At 41.6% G+C, this 15814-nt stretch overlaps 2 protein-coding genes across 2 annotated transcripts in view; one reads left to right on the top strand and one right to left on the bottom strand.

The window, feature by feature from the left end:
* LOC6049575 (GPI inositol-deacylase) overlaps positions 1–15814 on the bottom strand; it is a 234199-nt gene that overhangs the window by 121018 nt on the left and 97367 nt on the right. The window lies entirely within an intron of this gene.
* Positions 308–15443, top strand: LOC119769838. The gene is made up of 5 exons (XM_038263539.1): positions 308–487; positions 14656–14772; positions 14829–14908; positions 14969–15063; positions 15121–15443. The coding sequence occupies exons 1-5, from the start codon at positions 308–310 to the stop codon at positions 15441–15443; spliced, it is 795 nt and encodes a 264-aa protein (XP_038119467.1).

The following is a 15814-nucleotide window of genomic DNA, read 5'->3' as shown; positions in this document are numbered from 1 at the left end:
GAAATTTAAATTTTTTTATCCATTTTTAAGATAGATTTTTTGCAATTTCAAAATTTAAAAAGTTTCAAAAATTTAAATTTTTTTAATTTTAAAAAAATTAAAGGATTCATAAATTTTTAAAATTCAAAAAAAAATCAATTTCAAAAATTCATAAATTTTAAAAAATTAAAAATTCTAAAAAAAATAAAAACAAAATAACGAAGTTCAGAAATTAAAAAAAAATCAAGCCGTTCCTGGATCGCATGCCGGATAAAACGCTGAAGCTGCTGGGTCATGTGGAGAAATACCTGGAGAGTCGTACATTAGCATGGGTTCGCCAACGTCCGACAAAGATTCGGACCATCCGCTGGTGGATCGGCATCACGAGGATCCGGAATGGGTCCCGACACCAAAGGCGGCCGCAGCTCGAACTCCGCTGGACTGGAGTTCAGCGACGCAGCGTGAACCAGCGTTGTTGAGGCTCTCTACCCGCCGGGATGTGACAAAGGTCCGGAAGGTTCACATTTTGTTCATTAATAAAACAATTCTGGAAGAAGAAGACAACCTTGAGACCCCTACCCCCTCCATCCCCGCCCATATTATTTTATTATTTTATTTGTTCGGAGCGGACTGTATTTTTTTCACACAAACTTCCGGCGGACTTGGGGAACCAGTTTGGAGGGTCGGAAGTATCGCAAACTCAAACACAACACTAGAATTTTCTCTAAACTATTCTATTAACTAAACATTACTTAATTTTAGATGTAAAAACTAGCGTCTCTTCCGACGATCGCGACGACTTAGCTCTACGTCCGACCGGTTCGGCTGCTTGCGATAGACTTGTTCCGACGCGCAGGTATCTCGTTGTCCTCTTTCGTTGCGCGCCAAAATCCTTCACGAACGTCTTCGTGCGCCGTTCGTTCTCCCTCTCTTTCTCTCTCTCTCTCTCGCTAAGGCCGTCGTCAACGGCGCGCTGTTGCCAGCCGCGCGCACGTCGTTGCACGCGTTTTTCTCGTTGTTGGCAACGACGCAGACTGGGTTGCCAACTTTTTTTCGATTGTCATCGCACCAAGCGCTGTGCTGCCAAAACATCAAAATTTTCTTCGAGCTGATGCTGTCAGGCTCGAACATCCTCCACCCACGAAGAACTACAGATTGTCGAGGGAGACAGATTGGCCGATGCAAAATAAATCGGCACTGGCAACGTATGTTTTGCGCTTGCAACACTGCCAGTTTTGCTGGGCGTAAAGGGCGGTTGGTGTCCAGCACGTTTGGTGTCCAGAAACATTGGCCAATCTGTTTGCCTTGACAATCTGTACGAAGAACTGCCGTTGCACTATGGGCCATCTCCATACAAACAGGCGGCCAAATTATTTTTTTGCTTTTTAAATGTTTTTTCATACAAATTTGGGTAATTGTATGGTATTCAAATGATATACGTCGATTTTTATGACTTTTCATGTTTTTCAATAGTTGATTGTTTATAATAAATAGTCTTTTCATACATTTGCAAGTGCAACAGAATTGCGTATATATTGTATTGCAAGTTTATATTATAAAATTATGGATAAGCTAATACATCCCCACTTTAAGGACACAACCCCTCCCTCCTGTTTCTTTCACCCCCCCCCCCTCTCCTCCTCCCCTCCAACAAAATTTTGTTAAGCGTAATAAATTCATTTTAAGTCAAATATTTATTATTTACTGCTGTGTGTTTCTTTTTGTGAGTCCATGCCATATAACTTGAGACCCCCTACCCTAACAGAAAAATTAATTTTATTCAAAATATTAACTATGAAGTAAAACGATAAAAATAGAGTTTGTGACAGCTTCAGGATATGTTAAAGGTACTTTTATGATGTTTTATACTAACCAACATAGAACTTAAATGTGAATCAGTTTCATGGATTGATCGCAGAAATTCATCATGCTAAGTCAACATTTTGCTGAATACTTTTCCGGTATCAAACTGAGATTCTCCAGTTTCGCTTGAGAAACTTCGGTACGAATACCTTATTTTGACTAAGGTACTCAATGTAGGCAACAGAAAATTCCAATAAAGTCATTTCGAACTTCTTGAAACCAGGTATTGATTTTTGAAGCGACGATGCCCACGAAGTAGGTAGCAAAGCAAGTGAAATAGGGGAAAGTGGGGCAAGTGTAACAAGCTAAGGAAATGCTCGTTATAACCCATTAAAAAGTTAAAAAATCTGTCGGATTTTATTATCATCATCTTATTCTAGGTCTTGACTAAGACTTTGTTTAAACAAGTTTTAAAAAAATCCTGTTTTTTAATGTGAAAAATTGATTTTAAAATTTTTGATTTTCCGTACGTTCTACTCAACTAGTGGGGCAAGACGAGCAACCCGTTGGGGCAAGAGGAACAATGCATGAAAAAATATGGTAATTTGCTAACAATTGAACTGTTATCACTTAGATACATCAGATTAGAATGTATTTGAATGGTTTCTTCCATTTTTAGATTAAATAATAATATTTTACTAAAAAATTTATCGTTTTTACGAAAAAAAAAAATACTACTTCGATGATAAATAGTAAATTTTCATAATATCACTATACTTTGTATTTACAATTTTTTTTAACGATTGTTTATCAGTTTTTAAGTACTTTCATGTATTTATTTCCCAATAAAATATGTTGTTGCAGCAAATCGTATTTTTTTCCATACTAAAAATCCATATGGTACACTTGCCCCACCTGAACAAGATTTTTTAAAAGCTCTCAACAAAAATAACTAAAAGTTAAATCATACTTTGTAATAGGTGCATGTCATTTGTAGGGACACTACTGATCTAGGAAAAATAGCATTTTGATAAAATGAGCCTTAAAACGAACCCTAAGCCTTATTTTGTACTTTCCAAATATTATAAGAAAACAAAGGTTTCGAAAAAAACTTCATTAAATCTTATGCCCCGTGGCGTTTACGTCATTTTGGCGGTTATGCGGTAGTAGAATCAGCTAATTGCATTGCTAGCAACAATTCCTCATACTGGAAATAATCAAAATTGTACAAATTACGGCCGTAGGAGCGATTGTTCCTTTTGCCCCATATGGTCGTCTTGCCCCACCTTCCCCTAAACGGGCGCATATGTAGATTGCAGCAAATTTTGATAAAACGTAAATGTTCAAAATGGCATATCTCCGAAAACGCAAAAAATCGCAGGCTGGAAATTTCAGCAATGTTAGATTATAATCCAATCTTTCAAGTGATCTTAGTTTCATGTTTAGCATTGGTTAGCAAAAAAAGTACTCGATTAACAAACACAAAAAAATATGATTTGTCAAAAAAATGCTCCAGTTATTCGATGAAAACTTCAGTTTTTGGTTTAGAAACTACATTTTATCTATTAATAGTTTCAAAGCTTATCTCATTACCTTTCCAACGATGTATATTTGTCCTAGTAAAACATTTAAAATGGCTGAGCTATGTTAAAATTAAACAATCAGCCTTTTTTACGAAAAACGCTAGTTTTTTACTCCATTTTTTGACTTTCAGCTTGCGTATCTCCGTAACAAACAAACTTAGAGCTTTGAAAATTTGGATTTTTCTTAGTTAGAATGTTTACTTTCGAGAAAAAAATACCAAAAAATATTTGGAGAAGGTCACTTTTTTGAAACTTGGCCACCCAATGTACCATAGTGGGATGGTGGGGCTATAGCTAAATAGAGGTCAGGATAACAATAAATTCGTAATCAGTCCAGTGGAAGACACTGGAGAGTGTCTTGTGTCGCTTTTCCCTCAAGGAGTAGGAGGAGGCTTATTATCTTGATTTGAGTGGAATCGCTCTTGAGGAGCGATGCTGGGAGAGTTTCTCAAGTACATGGAACCACAATTGGTTGGCACATGCGGGGGATTCTGGGAAGAATGCAGATGACCGACGACAAGGTGACATTTACCTTTTGGGATTGACGGATTTTGGATTTATATTTTGGTGTTGTAATGAAGTGTATTTATTCATACGTTAATATAGGATGATTTTTCTTGTAAAATAAATAACGAAATAAATACGAAAGGCATGAGGATGTTTGAGAGTACCGTGAAATTGCCGTAAAATTTTAATGTTTTGTAATTGGCATGCCGAGTAATTTCGATTTTTTTGCCGTGAAAAATCACTACCCCTACAAATAGGGTAACTCTGCCGTTTTACGGCGATATGATGTATACGCCATTTTGGACATTTTCAATTTTATTGTACAGTCTGATAAAGAATCTTAAAAGCTACCTCCTTACGAAATATTTTTTCAAAAAACTGCTCTGGGGCCCATTTTATCAAGCAAACAAACTATGATGTATACGCCAATTTTACTCATCATGATGTATGTATACATTGAGAATTGATAGAAGTCAAATTCAATACTGTTTGAATGTTGATTTGAGGTTTTGGGACCAAATCAAGATTGGGCAATATTTTATTACATTATTTCGATTTAATTCTTAAGGGGACGTCCATTAGGCATCATCCATAAAGTACGTCACGTTCTGAGAGAAGAGGGGGGTTTTGAGAAAGCGTGACGTTGCGTGTTAAAAGCATAGGGAAATCGTGACAAAGGGGGGTGGAGTAAATTTTGGCTGATTTTAATGTGACGTACTTAATGGATGACACCTTATCCACATCCACGTAGACACTTTTTTGAAAATTCTAGACCCACCCACCTCCCTTGCTGACAATTGTTCATGCAAAAAATGTGGAGCATAGACAATCGCTAAGGGAGCGTTCTTTTATTACGTAACGCAAAAAATCAGATTTTTAGATCCCCCCTCGTAACAAAATTTCCATACAAATTTTAAAAAATTGTATGGAGCATAACACGGCCTTCAACCCCCTCCCCCAACTGCGTTACGTAATAAAAGAACGCTCCCAAAACCTCCCCCCCCCCCTTAAAAAATCCACTTGGACAATGCATTACGGGATCCACTCAGCTATCAAAATAGCTGGCACAAAAAATAAAGCCAGCTTTGATCGCTTTGATCGAGCAATGTATACATACATCATTGGGCAGGGAAAGTAGTGATTTTTTATTGCTATTTTTTCGGCCAAATGATGTTTGTGGTTTAAAATCGTAGAGAATAGGAAAAAACAAGAAATTTTGTAGGGGCCACATTTTTATTGTACTTTTTAACAGTTTCTACAGAGCAGACCTCAAATTAGTCATTTTGAATTGAAAAAATGAACAAAAACAGAAAATCGTGTCTACAACAAAATCATCTCAATGGCGTATACATCGGGACTGGCAACACCAGCCAGCAACAGTCAACTGTTCGGAGCTCCTCAAACTTTTCGATTTTTTCGCCGTAATTAACAGTGTTTACCCGCGAGTTTGCTGCTCCAGCATGCCAAGGGCCAGCCGTGGCCGTGGCAGTTCGAGTGCGGCCTCGAAAACCCGCGAAGTTCATCTACCGGCAGAGTGCAGAAAGGTAAACATACCAACGCCGCATCGACCGCCATCGCGCACGGGAGCGTGCCCGGTGACGTCACCGATCCTTCTTTTTTACACGTGTCATACCGTCCACGTGAGTCCCCAGTACGGACGAGACAATCGACCCGGGCATCCGGAAGTACTTCCGACCAGCAGCAGCAGCAGCAGTCCACCAGCACTACGACAACAACCACTTCCAACGTTCCCACCAGCAACGAATTTGAGATGCTGAGTGGAGAAGAAAACAACACCGCCAGTGACAGCAGCAGTGCTAGCGACGACGATGACGAAAGCAGAAAAAGTGTAACTCTCCGAAGGAACGACGACCACCTCCAATTTTTGTTTTGGATACGTTAGCGAACGATGTTGACGAGTTGCTTGAGGGACTCCAATATTGTCTTAAAATTAGTAAAACTTCGGTGCAAGTGATTACGCATAAAAAACAGAATTTCGACTTGGTAGTGAAGAAGTTGAAGTTGCGAAACTTCAAATTCTTCACATTTGACCCAGCAGAGAAGGTCCCAGTGAAGATCGTCCTTCAGGGATATCCGGACCGCCCGATCTCCGACCTGGAAGAACACCTGTCGGGCGTCAAGGTTAAGCCTCGAGAGGTCAAGGTGCTCTCGAAATCGACAACGGTGACAGGTACGTACACATTGTACCTCCTGTACTTCGATCGTGGGTCGGTCAAAATCCAGGACCTACGGCAGATCAAAGCACTGGACGGCTTCTTCGTGACGTGGCGATTCTACACGAAGAATCCGACCGACGCAGCGCAATGCCACCGCTGTCAAAAATTCGGACACGGTTCAAGAAACTATAATCTTCCACCCCAGTGCGTTAAGTGCGGTGAGACCCACTTCACCGAAAGGTGCAATCTTCCGCGGAAAGACCAGCTGGGGGAAAACGCCCAGCAGCACAAAGCGCGCGTCAAGTGCGCGAACTGTGGTGGAAACCACACGGCGAATTTCCGTGGCTGTGCCGCGCGGAAAAAGTACCTCGAGGAGCAGGACAAGAAGAAGAAAGCGCCAGCGTCCCGCCAACCTCCAAAGACTTCGAGCACGAACGCTGCAGCAGCTGGCGGCGGAGCGGTTCCATCGACCAACCCAGCGTTCCCTCCCGGTTGGGGAGGTTCGTACGCTAGAGTAGCCGCTTCTGGGAGCGGTACTTCACCGCGACAAGCAGACGTTACCGGAGATGATCTCTTCACGCTTCCCGAGTTTTTCGCTCTTGCTGGAGAGATGCTCAAGCGCTTTCGTGCCTGCCGGAACAAGGCAGAACAATTCCAAGCTCTGAGTGAGCTTATGATGAAGTATATCTACAACGGATAAGCTGCCTTGTGCAGCGAAGTTTTTCGACGTCAAAAGACAAAACAAACTGTGATCTAGTTTTAAGCTTTTCTATCTCTATCCTTTTCCTTAGCAAATTTAGAAGGTTTTTTTAAAATAATTTTTCCTTCTGTTGGCAAATCCATTGTTAGAATATCCAATTACATCAAAATGAACTATAGTACAAATCATAGTTGAAAGGTACTCCAAAACTCTATTAGGTTATAAGAATTACGAAATTGTGAATTGATTATTTACTAATAAAAACTAATTGAATTGAATTGAATCTCAATGGCGTATACATCATATCGCCGTAAAACGGCAGAACTGGAAAAACAGGCCTTTGCCATGGACTGTCGTCAATAAAAGTTTCATCGACTTCTCTTGATTTTCTACGAAAAACAAAATATATTTCTACTGTGGAAAACCACGGAACTCCAAGATATCAAATTAGGGGAAAATTGGTCAAAATGGGCCTTTGTCGTCAGTTATAAGAAAGTTGCCCTTCCTCGATTTGCGTGTAACTTTGTGCATGGGTTTTTGATTACGAATTCCAGGTTCATTTTTCGATATCTCGCGGCAAAGTCTGGTGATGATTTGAAAATTTGGCGTCAAATAGACTGCAAAGTGTCAAAGAGACGGATCATCCAGTTGAGATATGCTACGCGTGGCACCTGTCAATAAGCCTTGTATTTTTTCTGAAGAATGCGTTGAGATTTCAACAGTTTGCTTTCAAACCGTCTAATTCCTGTTGCTTGATTTATCTTGACAAAACTTTCGGAAAGTATACAGACGATTTTCAGATTTTTTTTTTCAATTTCGCAATTTCGATTTTACATTTATCCCTAGGCAGTGAATTTCACCCCATTTTCCGCTAAATGCTGATTAAATCCTTTGGTGAGTATGAATTACAGTTCTGGCTCGATGCCTCCAATCTCTTAATACTTGATTGAAATAAAAGCTCACCTCCGCTTAATGAGATCATTGTGTAAGTCCAGCCAAATCGGTCACCAACGTAAATCCCCTTCTCAACAGCACACACTACCCGGTTCAGCGACACTTAATCGACTCAAAGTCTAGCCGTGTACCACGAAGAGGAACTAATCGGCATCGTGGCGAATTCGCCACTAATCCGTCAGCTTTCATTCATGAATGGAGCCCTTTATCTGCGCACCTCAACAAGAACAACAAAACATGGTCGTCGCTTCAAGCGAATTCACCGAACAGGATTAGAGCAAAGTTCCACCCTCTCCCGGTTGGGGGCTTCCCATTGGCCTGTTGGAATCGACGCCGACGTCGCCGTTGGGCGTCAGAGACAGGTGCAATTTATGTCACACAAAAACGAACAAACACAAATACTGTGTTTAATCCTTGCCACATTGTGTTGTGTTGCTATAAACTACCGGGCGGAAAAAAAGGGGTCGCGACTAACCTCGTAGTAAGCCGTGGACTATAACGAACGCTCGCACATGGCTTCCTAAGCCCGTAATTACACTTGTAATATGGAACAGCAAACACAGCAGCAGCAGCAGTCCGGATTGGATGGTGAAAAGGCACCGTGCTCAGCAGTGCACACTTGGATCGGCAAAAGCTGATTATCCCGTGTCTTCAGAGGCCATTGTTTTGGTTTGTCGCATGTATATTTGTGCCGAATTGTACTAAAATGTTATTTTGGACAACCTTGAAAGATTCGCCTGGTGATCTCTTGTCTTAGTTATAAAACTCAGTTTAAATTTTAGACCGCAAAGAACCGCAAAGTTCTGCGGTAAAATTTACGAAATAGGCTTGGTTGCTTCAGGTTTATTATGATTAATTTCATTGTAATTTAATGGCGTACTGCAAATGTTAATTTTGATGAAAACTTTTAGTCTTTTCCGGGACTAATGTTTGAGGTTAAGTCCTTTTCACAACCAAACAAAATTGCAATTTGTGGCATGAGCAGAAAACGTCAACGAGTTGTTTTCTCTCCGGTGGACAAAATTATTCATTCGCAGTAGGCTTCTTCCTGCGTATTCTTTCTGTTTAGTCCCTCAACCATAATCACGCAGCTGAGCTTGCAGCACTGATTTCTGCGACAAGATCGCCAGCTCCACTTGCTCGCACCCACATTGTCATTCCGCGGTGCAGTTTAGTGAAATTTGCGTCGAGCCTTCAAGAGAAACGCTTTCATGTGGGCAGGCTGGCTATAAATCCTCGACTAATTTCCGCTATCTCGGCGTTGTCATCGCGAATAGTTTGCCATCGCCGCCTGCTGCTGTGCGTCCACCACCAGAACTATGGTGATGATGCTGTCGCGGCATAACGCTGTACCCTAGTCGCGCAAAGTGTTTGGCTACACGCCTGCTTGGACCTAGAACTTGGGGATTGTAACCCTTGGACACATTTGATTGCATTTAAAAGGTTTGATTGAAAATATATGAAGGATCCTCTGATATTCAAAATGAGTAAAAAATACCGAAACAGTAAACAATTTGTAAGCTTATTTGAACGTATAAATCAGTTGATAAGCCAAGGCACACGATGAAGGAAGTGTCTGCCAGTCTCGAGTTGGACGATAAAATGGTCGCGATATTCATAAATTTGTGTTGGTAAATAGTCAAGACCGCAGGTTGATGATGGTGTGATGGAGGCAGTTGCTTCCATTCGTCACGTCACCGCAAAAGTGTCAGGCAAAGTCGCGTATGAATTACTAATAGAATCCTGATAACTTTACGTGTTTATGATTTCGTCTTTGATGATAAAAGTCGAAAGATTTTTGCCTTCCTCACTGAGGTAAGGCTATAATCCCGCTCTAAAAATGAACTTCGTATAAAAACGTCATAGACCCACCTTCATGTATACATATCGACTCAGAATCGAAAACTGAACAAATGTCTGTGTGTATGTGTGTGTGTATGTGTGTGTGTATGTGTGTGTGTATGTATTAGGATGTAACAAAACCACACTTTTTTTGCGGGCATTTCAGGGGATGATCCCCTAGGTGTACTGAGTCAGAATCCCAAATATGAGCTCGATTGGTTGCGACAGAACCTGGCGCTCCGGCTTTAAAGTTTAAACGGGATTTAACCCGTAAAATCGGTGCGTTTTGGTTTTTGCCATCTTTGAGTCCTTCAACGATTTTTGGATTTTTCAAAAAACCTCATGAGCTTATAGTTTGTGTTCCAGGGTACAACTTTGCCGAAGACTGCGAAGAGATTTGACCGCTCTGAAAAATGGTACAGAATTTACAAAATCTTTTCTCTTGTTTTTCTGATAACGTAAAACATGTTCTGGCAACACTCGCTTTTGATGCGCTCTTTCGGCAAACTATGCAACGCATGCTACGGTACGTCGCGACGCGTCGGCATGTATTTGTCCAGCGTCGTGTTTTTGTTTTTATTGTTGTGATTGTTGAGAACGAAAGTTCTTATGAAACTGCAAGCAGATCTCCAGTTGATTCTCAGGGTTCAGTTGGATGCCCAGGCAGAACCGATTCTAAACCTTGCTCGAGTGCCACCTAACGCGGCTGTCTTGAAAGCGCTTTATAACGCACGGATGTTGTGTGTATTTTGAATATTCCGTATTCCGGAAGATATTCCGAGTGACTCGCATTTTAGTGAGAGTTTCCACTCGCTTTGTAATCAATCAAAGAGTTATTGTAATTTGGCAATAAAATCAGTCATAAATAAATTAATATACTGCATTGACAACATTAGTAAATACTATTTTCATACAGCAGAGTTCTCTGGCTAGATATTTTGCGAATTCATTAAACACCAATTGTACTATGCTCGAGCATAGGTTCGCTAACATGCCCCCCAGCACCACAACTGGTCGTGACAAAAAAGATCCACACGGGTTAATGACAGGACCAGGTGGGCTTAGAACTAAATCCTGCGAGTCACTGCCAAATAGAATATCGGAATCTACGACAGATTAAAAGAACAGCACCGGTGATAAAATCCTCTGGCACCATCGAAAACATAAGCACAACATCCAAATAAAGCATTTTCTTTCCATGTGTCAAACTTTGATCGTTGTACGCTGGATGTTTTCTCGCTGCTATAGTTACGACGCCTGGCCCTGCCCACTGAGAATTTTGGCTCGAGCCTCGAGTCGATCTGGCTCGAGATCGAGCCTGAATCGAGTCGAGGCTCGAGCCAAAATTCTCAGTGGGTGGATGCGCGCGTTCAAAGAAAGTGTTGCCAATACTAATCAAACAAATTAATGGCAAAAAGTTTTTTTTATTTTCAAATCATTGTACAAGCAGTACTAATTATCAAATCTCTTCGCAGTCTTCGGCAAAGTTGTGCCCTGAAACTCAAACTATAAGCTCATGAGGTTTTTGAAAAATCCAAAAATCGTTGAAGGACTCAAAAATGGCAAAAACCAAAACGCACCGATTTTACGGGTTAAATCCCATTTAAACTTTAAAGCCGGAGCGCCAGGTCCTGTCGCAACCAATCGAGCTCATATTAGGGATTCTGACTCAGTACACCTAGGGGATCATCCCCTGAAATGCCCACAAAAAAGTGTGATTTTGTTACATCCTAGTATGTATGTATGTGACCAACAAACTAGCTCATGTTTCTCGGCACTGGCTGAACCGATTTGACCCGAACTTGTTGCATTCGACTTGGTTTAGGGTCCCATAGATCGAGCTTTATACAGATTGAAGTTTCGATAAGCAGTTCAAAAGTTGTGTATAAAAATGTGTTTTCACATATATTTGTATCTCACTTAACTGTATGTAAACTATGTCCGGGTCCATCATCCGACCCATCGTTGGTTAGGTTATCAAAAAACCTTTCCAACGAGTACAAAACATTGAAGATCTGGCAACCCTGTCTCGAGATATGGCCACTTAAGTGATATTGATATACTTTTTTGAAGCCGGATCTCTCTTAAATGTATGAAAACTGTGTCCGGGTCCATCATCCGACCCATCGTTGGTTAGATTATCAAAAGACCTTTCCAATGAGTCCAAAACATTGAAGATCTGGCAACCCTGCCTCGAGATATGGCCCCTTAAGTGATATTGATGTACTTTTTTGAAGCCGGATCTCACTTAAATGTATGTAAACTATGTCCGGATCCACCATCCGACCTATTGTTGGTGGATAAGTTAGTTTTTTTATTTCAATTTCTTCCAAAACCATCGGAAAAACTAAAAATTGCAAAACATCTGGTCAGGAGTAAAATGCATTTTTAAACATTTGTTTTTATTCAAATGCTAAAATGGAAAATGGATTGTTATTTATATTTTTATATTTATTCCCCCCCCCCCTTCCCTCGATTTTGGCATAGATTGCAACGGTCTAACTGTGTCATTTTTGAGCCAAATCGGTTAAAAGGGGCAGAGAACCATGGTGCAGGGGTAAGCGTGGTTGCCTCTCACCCAGTCGGCTTGGGTTCGATCTCAGACGGTCCCGGTGGCATATTTCGAGACGAGATTTGTCTGACCACGCCTTTCGTCGGACGGGGAAGTAAATGTTGGCCCCGGTCTAACCTAAAAGGTTAGGTCGTTAGCTCAGTCCTGGTGCAGGAGTCGTCTCCCTGGGTCCTGCCTCGGTGGAGTCGCTGGTAGGCAGTTGGACTCACAATCCAAAGGTCGTCAGTTCGAATCCCGGGGTGGATGGAAGCTTAGGTGTAAAAAGAGGTTTGCGATTGCCTCAACAATCAAGCCTCCGAACACCTAGTTTCGAGTAGGAATCTCGTAATCGCGATCGCCAAGGCAACCCAAGTAGCAAGACTGATTGATTCTTAAGCATTTTTATAATAGTTTTATCAAATTCAATAAAGTTTTGTTACATCTTTCAGCAAATCCAACTGGTTTTACCATTCCATAAACTTAAACATATTTTAAAGAGTTCTTCAAGATATCATAAAGAATTTTGTTTAGAAGTTTTAATTAGGCTTTCAACTTTAAACTTTAAGTACGCCTGAAGAATTCATGATGCAGCTTGATTAACTTAACAAATGCTGCTTTAAATCTGTTAAGTTTTCTGTAAACATCTTATCAATCTTGTTAGATTTGTACTTTCACTTTGACATATTCAGTTGTACGTGAACAGCGCAGTGATATACATTAAGAGGCAAGTTGATTTTTCGAAAAACGCTTCCGGGCATAATTACTAGTGAATTTTCGGTTAATGTTTTAGAATTACAAATGACTTAATAACTATGTGTTGATAATAATAAAATATTTTTTAATTGGTGATTTGTATCGTGTATTAATTGTGATAGAATTGAGAGAAATCGGAATATTTCACCGAACCAGAAATTCGTTTGCTTTGCAATTGATGCATTTTCTGGTGCTGTGCAGTATCATTATTGTGTCAAAGTGGATATACATCATGTTATTTTGCAATTTATCGTTACTAAACGAGGTATTTTATCAAATTGTTTTCGTTCTAGTGTTCTTCGTCCTACCCCTTTATCAAAGCCTTTCAGTCTTGATTAGAACTTCTTTAAATACATATGGTTTTCAAAAAGTAGTTGAAAAAACTTTTCATCCTTAGAGTTACCTTGTTCAAAACTATCAAGATTTTATTATGTGTGTTGCTACACAGAAAAAAATATTTCTGTAAATTTACATTATTTATCATGTACCAAAAGGTATCATGATAAATGATGTATATTAACATTAGGTTCATTGGAAGTTTACATTAGATTCATTGGAAATTTACATTAGTATTAAAAATTTACATTAGTTTTGGAATTTACATTAGTTCAAATCAACTAATTCTGATTGGCCAATGGGAATGAGAAGCTCGACTTGGATTGCAGTAGGAAAAGGGTGTGGCCTATGTTCTACTTTAAAATGAGTGAAGCGGGCAGCAAAAGGAAATAATGATTTTAAAAAGTTGTTTCACAGGTAGGGGACGCTTTCTCGTCGACGGCCAAGTGGAATAACGCTGGACTGGAATCGAACGGACGACGGGTAGAATGTTCGGTGTTACTGCTGCTACCCTTTGCCGACTGAGCCATCTTCGCATTTTATAAACGAGCGACTAAAGCATCAACTTGTTCAGGGCAAGGCTCAGGCAGTGGGCCTGCGAAGTATGAGAGCGATAGAAAGAGAACCAAATATAACTATTTTTAGTTCGGGTAGTTTTGAAGTCAACGTTTGGCAGAACTACATTGGATATATGATTTACATTAAATAGGAATTTACAGGAAGCCGAACACGGGTAGAAATTCATCAGATTTGAGTTTCCATGCTCAACGTTTCCATTAGATTCATGATTTACATAAGATTTAGATTTACATTGGAGTAATTTCCATGACTTTTTACTCTTTACATCATATTTAAACATAACATTGAGTGAGTTTACATAAGAAACAGTAAATACTATTGCGTAGGCCTAGAAAATAAGTCCGTTTTCTGTAAATGTGAGCTACCGTGTAGATATGTAAACAAAAAACCCCCCGTTCGCTCGCAAACGCTGCTAACGCTCGCTTGAAAACAATAATTTGCTTGAACTGCGCACCAACACTATCATGCGCAATCACTTCCGCTTGCTGCGAAAAAATAGTCTGTGGCTGCCAGTGAACGAACAAGACGTGTGGTGGAGAAGCTCCACGCTGTGTGTCGATCGGTTTACCGCGTGGACGGCGAATCTGTCCGGTCGTCGAAACCGCGTGAGCGGAGAGAAACCCGCCGCCGGGGATAATATCCGTTCCCGCACCCCGGACATCGCGACTTCACGACGTCGGCTTCGTTGAGCCGCAGATTGGGCCGGCCAAATAGGATTCGCTTCCAGAAAAACTCCACACGAAAAGCCACAACATCCTGCTGCCGCGGTAATTCCGGCGTGTTGGCCAACCAGCAAGGTCACGGCAAACGGATCCCGCATCGAAGAACAAGCTGACAAGTAAGTGCGGAAGAAGCCATATCGCCACGGTTCTAACTTAAGAAACTCCCCAGATTTGGCCACGGACGGAACAAAGACCGGCGGGAAAGAAAGACGCTCGACGGTGCGAAACACCAGTGGCACGACGAGCACGCGCGCAGGAAGACCCGAATCGCAACGAAGAACCACAGGTAACCAAGCGGCTGCTTGTTTCCGGCCAAAACTCACGCCACATCTCCTCCCCCAGATCAGCGCGATTCCGGCAGCAGACACGGAACGCAAGAGAAGCCCAGAGGTGCGATTAAAAGCAGGCGCAGCCGCCAGAAGGTAAAAGCACTCATGTTTGCCCGAAAGAGGCGATTGCTGATGTTTCGCTTTCCCATCCAGATACACCGGCATCGGCAGCTCACCACTCCCACATCATCGGGCTCGGCCCGAACGGAATCCGCGCGGAAGAAGACGCAAAAAAGGCCCCAAAAAGGGTGAGTGCCACGCCAAAGACGCCATCTTGAACGGGATACTAATGTTGGTTTCTGCAGGGCCTTTTGTGTGGAGTTTTCGCTCGACGGGCGCAGCATCGCACGGAGCAAGTGGCAATCGACCAGCATCGCCGTCGGACACTGTGACCAGCGGCGGATCGGCTGGGCGAGCGGACATCGGCCGAAATCACTGTCGAACGCCAGCCTACGGCGTTTCGGCGGAGCGGCGAGTGGAAGACATTCATCACATCGGCTCGGAGAAGTCGTGTGCCAGCGAGCCGGATTTGAAGAACGGCGACGTGCGCCGAGGAGCAGCATCGCCAAGGGCGGTGGCGGAAGAACACAGCTGGATGAGCGGGCTGAGCAGCACGCGAAGGGGGTAGGAAGAACAGTGGCGCCACTGGTAAGAAGAAAACCGCGCATGTCTCGCGCTTAGATATTAAGAGAAAGTCAAGGCTTGCTAGGAAAGTTTAGGCTACGGTAAAGAACATGAAGCCCGAGGGGCAACGTGGGGTGTTGGTACGGTAAATACAAGCATGTGAGCCAAAATGTTTGCTATGTTGGGTATTTTATTGAGCTAGCCGGAATGTGCGATTACAAATGGCGCCCAACTAAATTCGAACCAAATTTATGTTGTATTTTTGAGATTTTTGTAAGCCCGTCGTGGTGAGTTTTTCTGATGCCGTACCGATTCATGTTGTAGCTATTTTGTAAACCATTTGTGGCAAAAATTAAAGTTATGTTTTAAAGTTCT

The sequence above is a fragment of the Culex quinquefasciatus genome, chromosome 1 (assembly GCF_015732765.1).
Source record: "Culex quinquefasciatus strain JHB chromosome 1, VPISU_Cqui_1.0_pri_paternal, whole genome shotgun sequence".
Lineage (NCBI taxonomy): Eukaryota > Metazoa > Arthropoda > Insecta > Diptera > Culicidae > Culex > Culex quinquefasciatus.
Note: the sequence above shows the minus strand (reverse complement) of the source record. Positions and strands in the feature narration are given on the sequence as shown.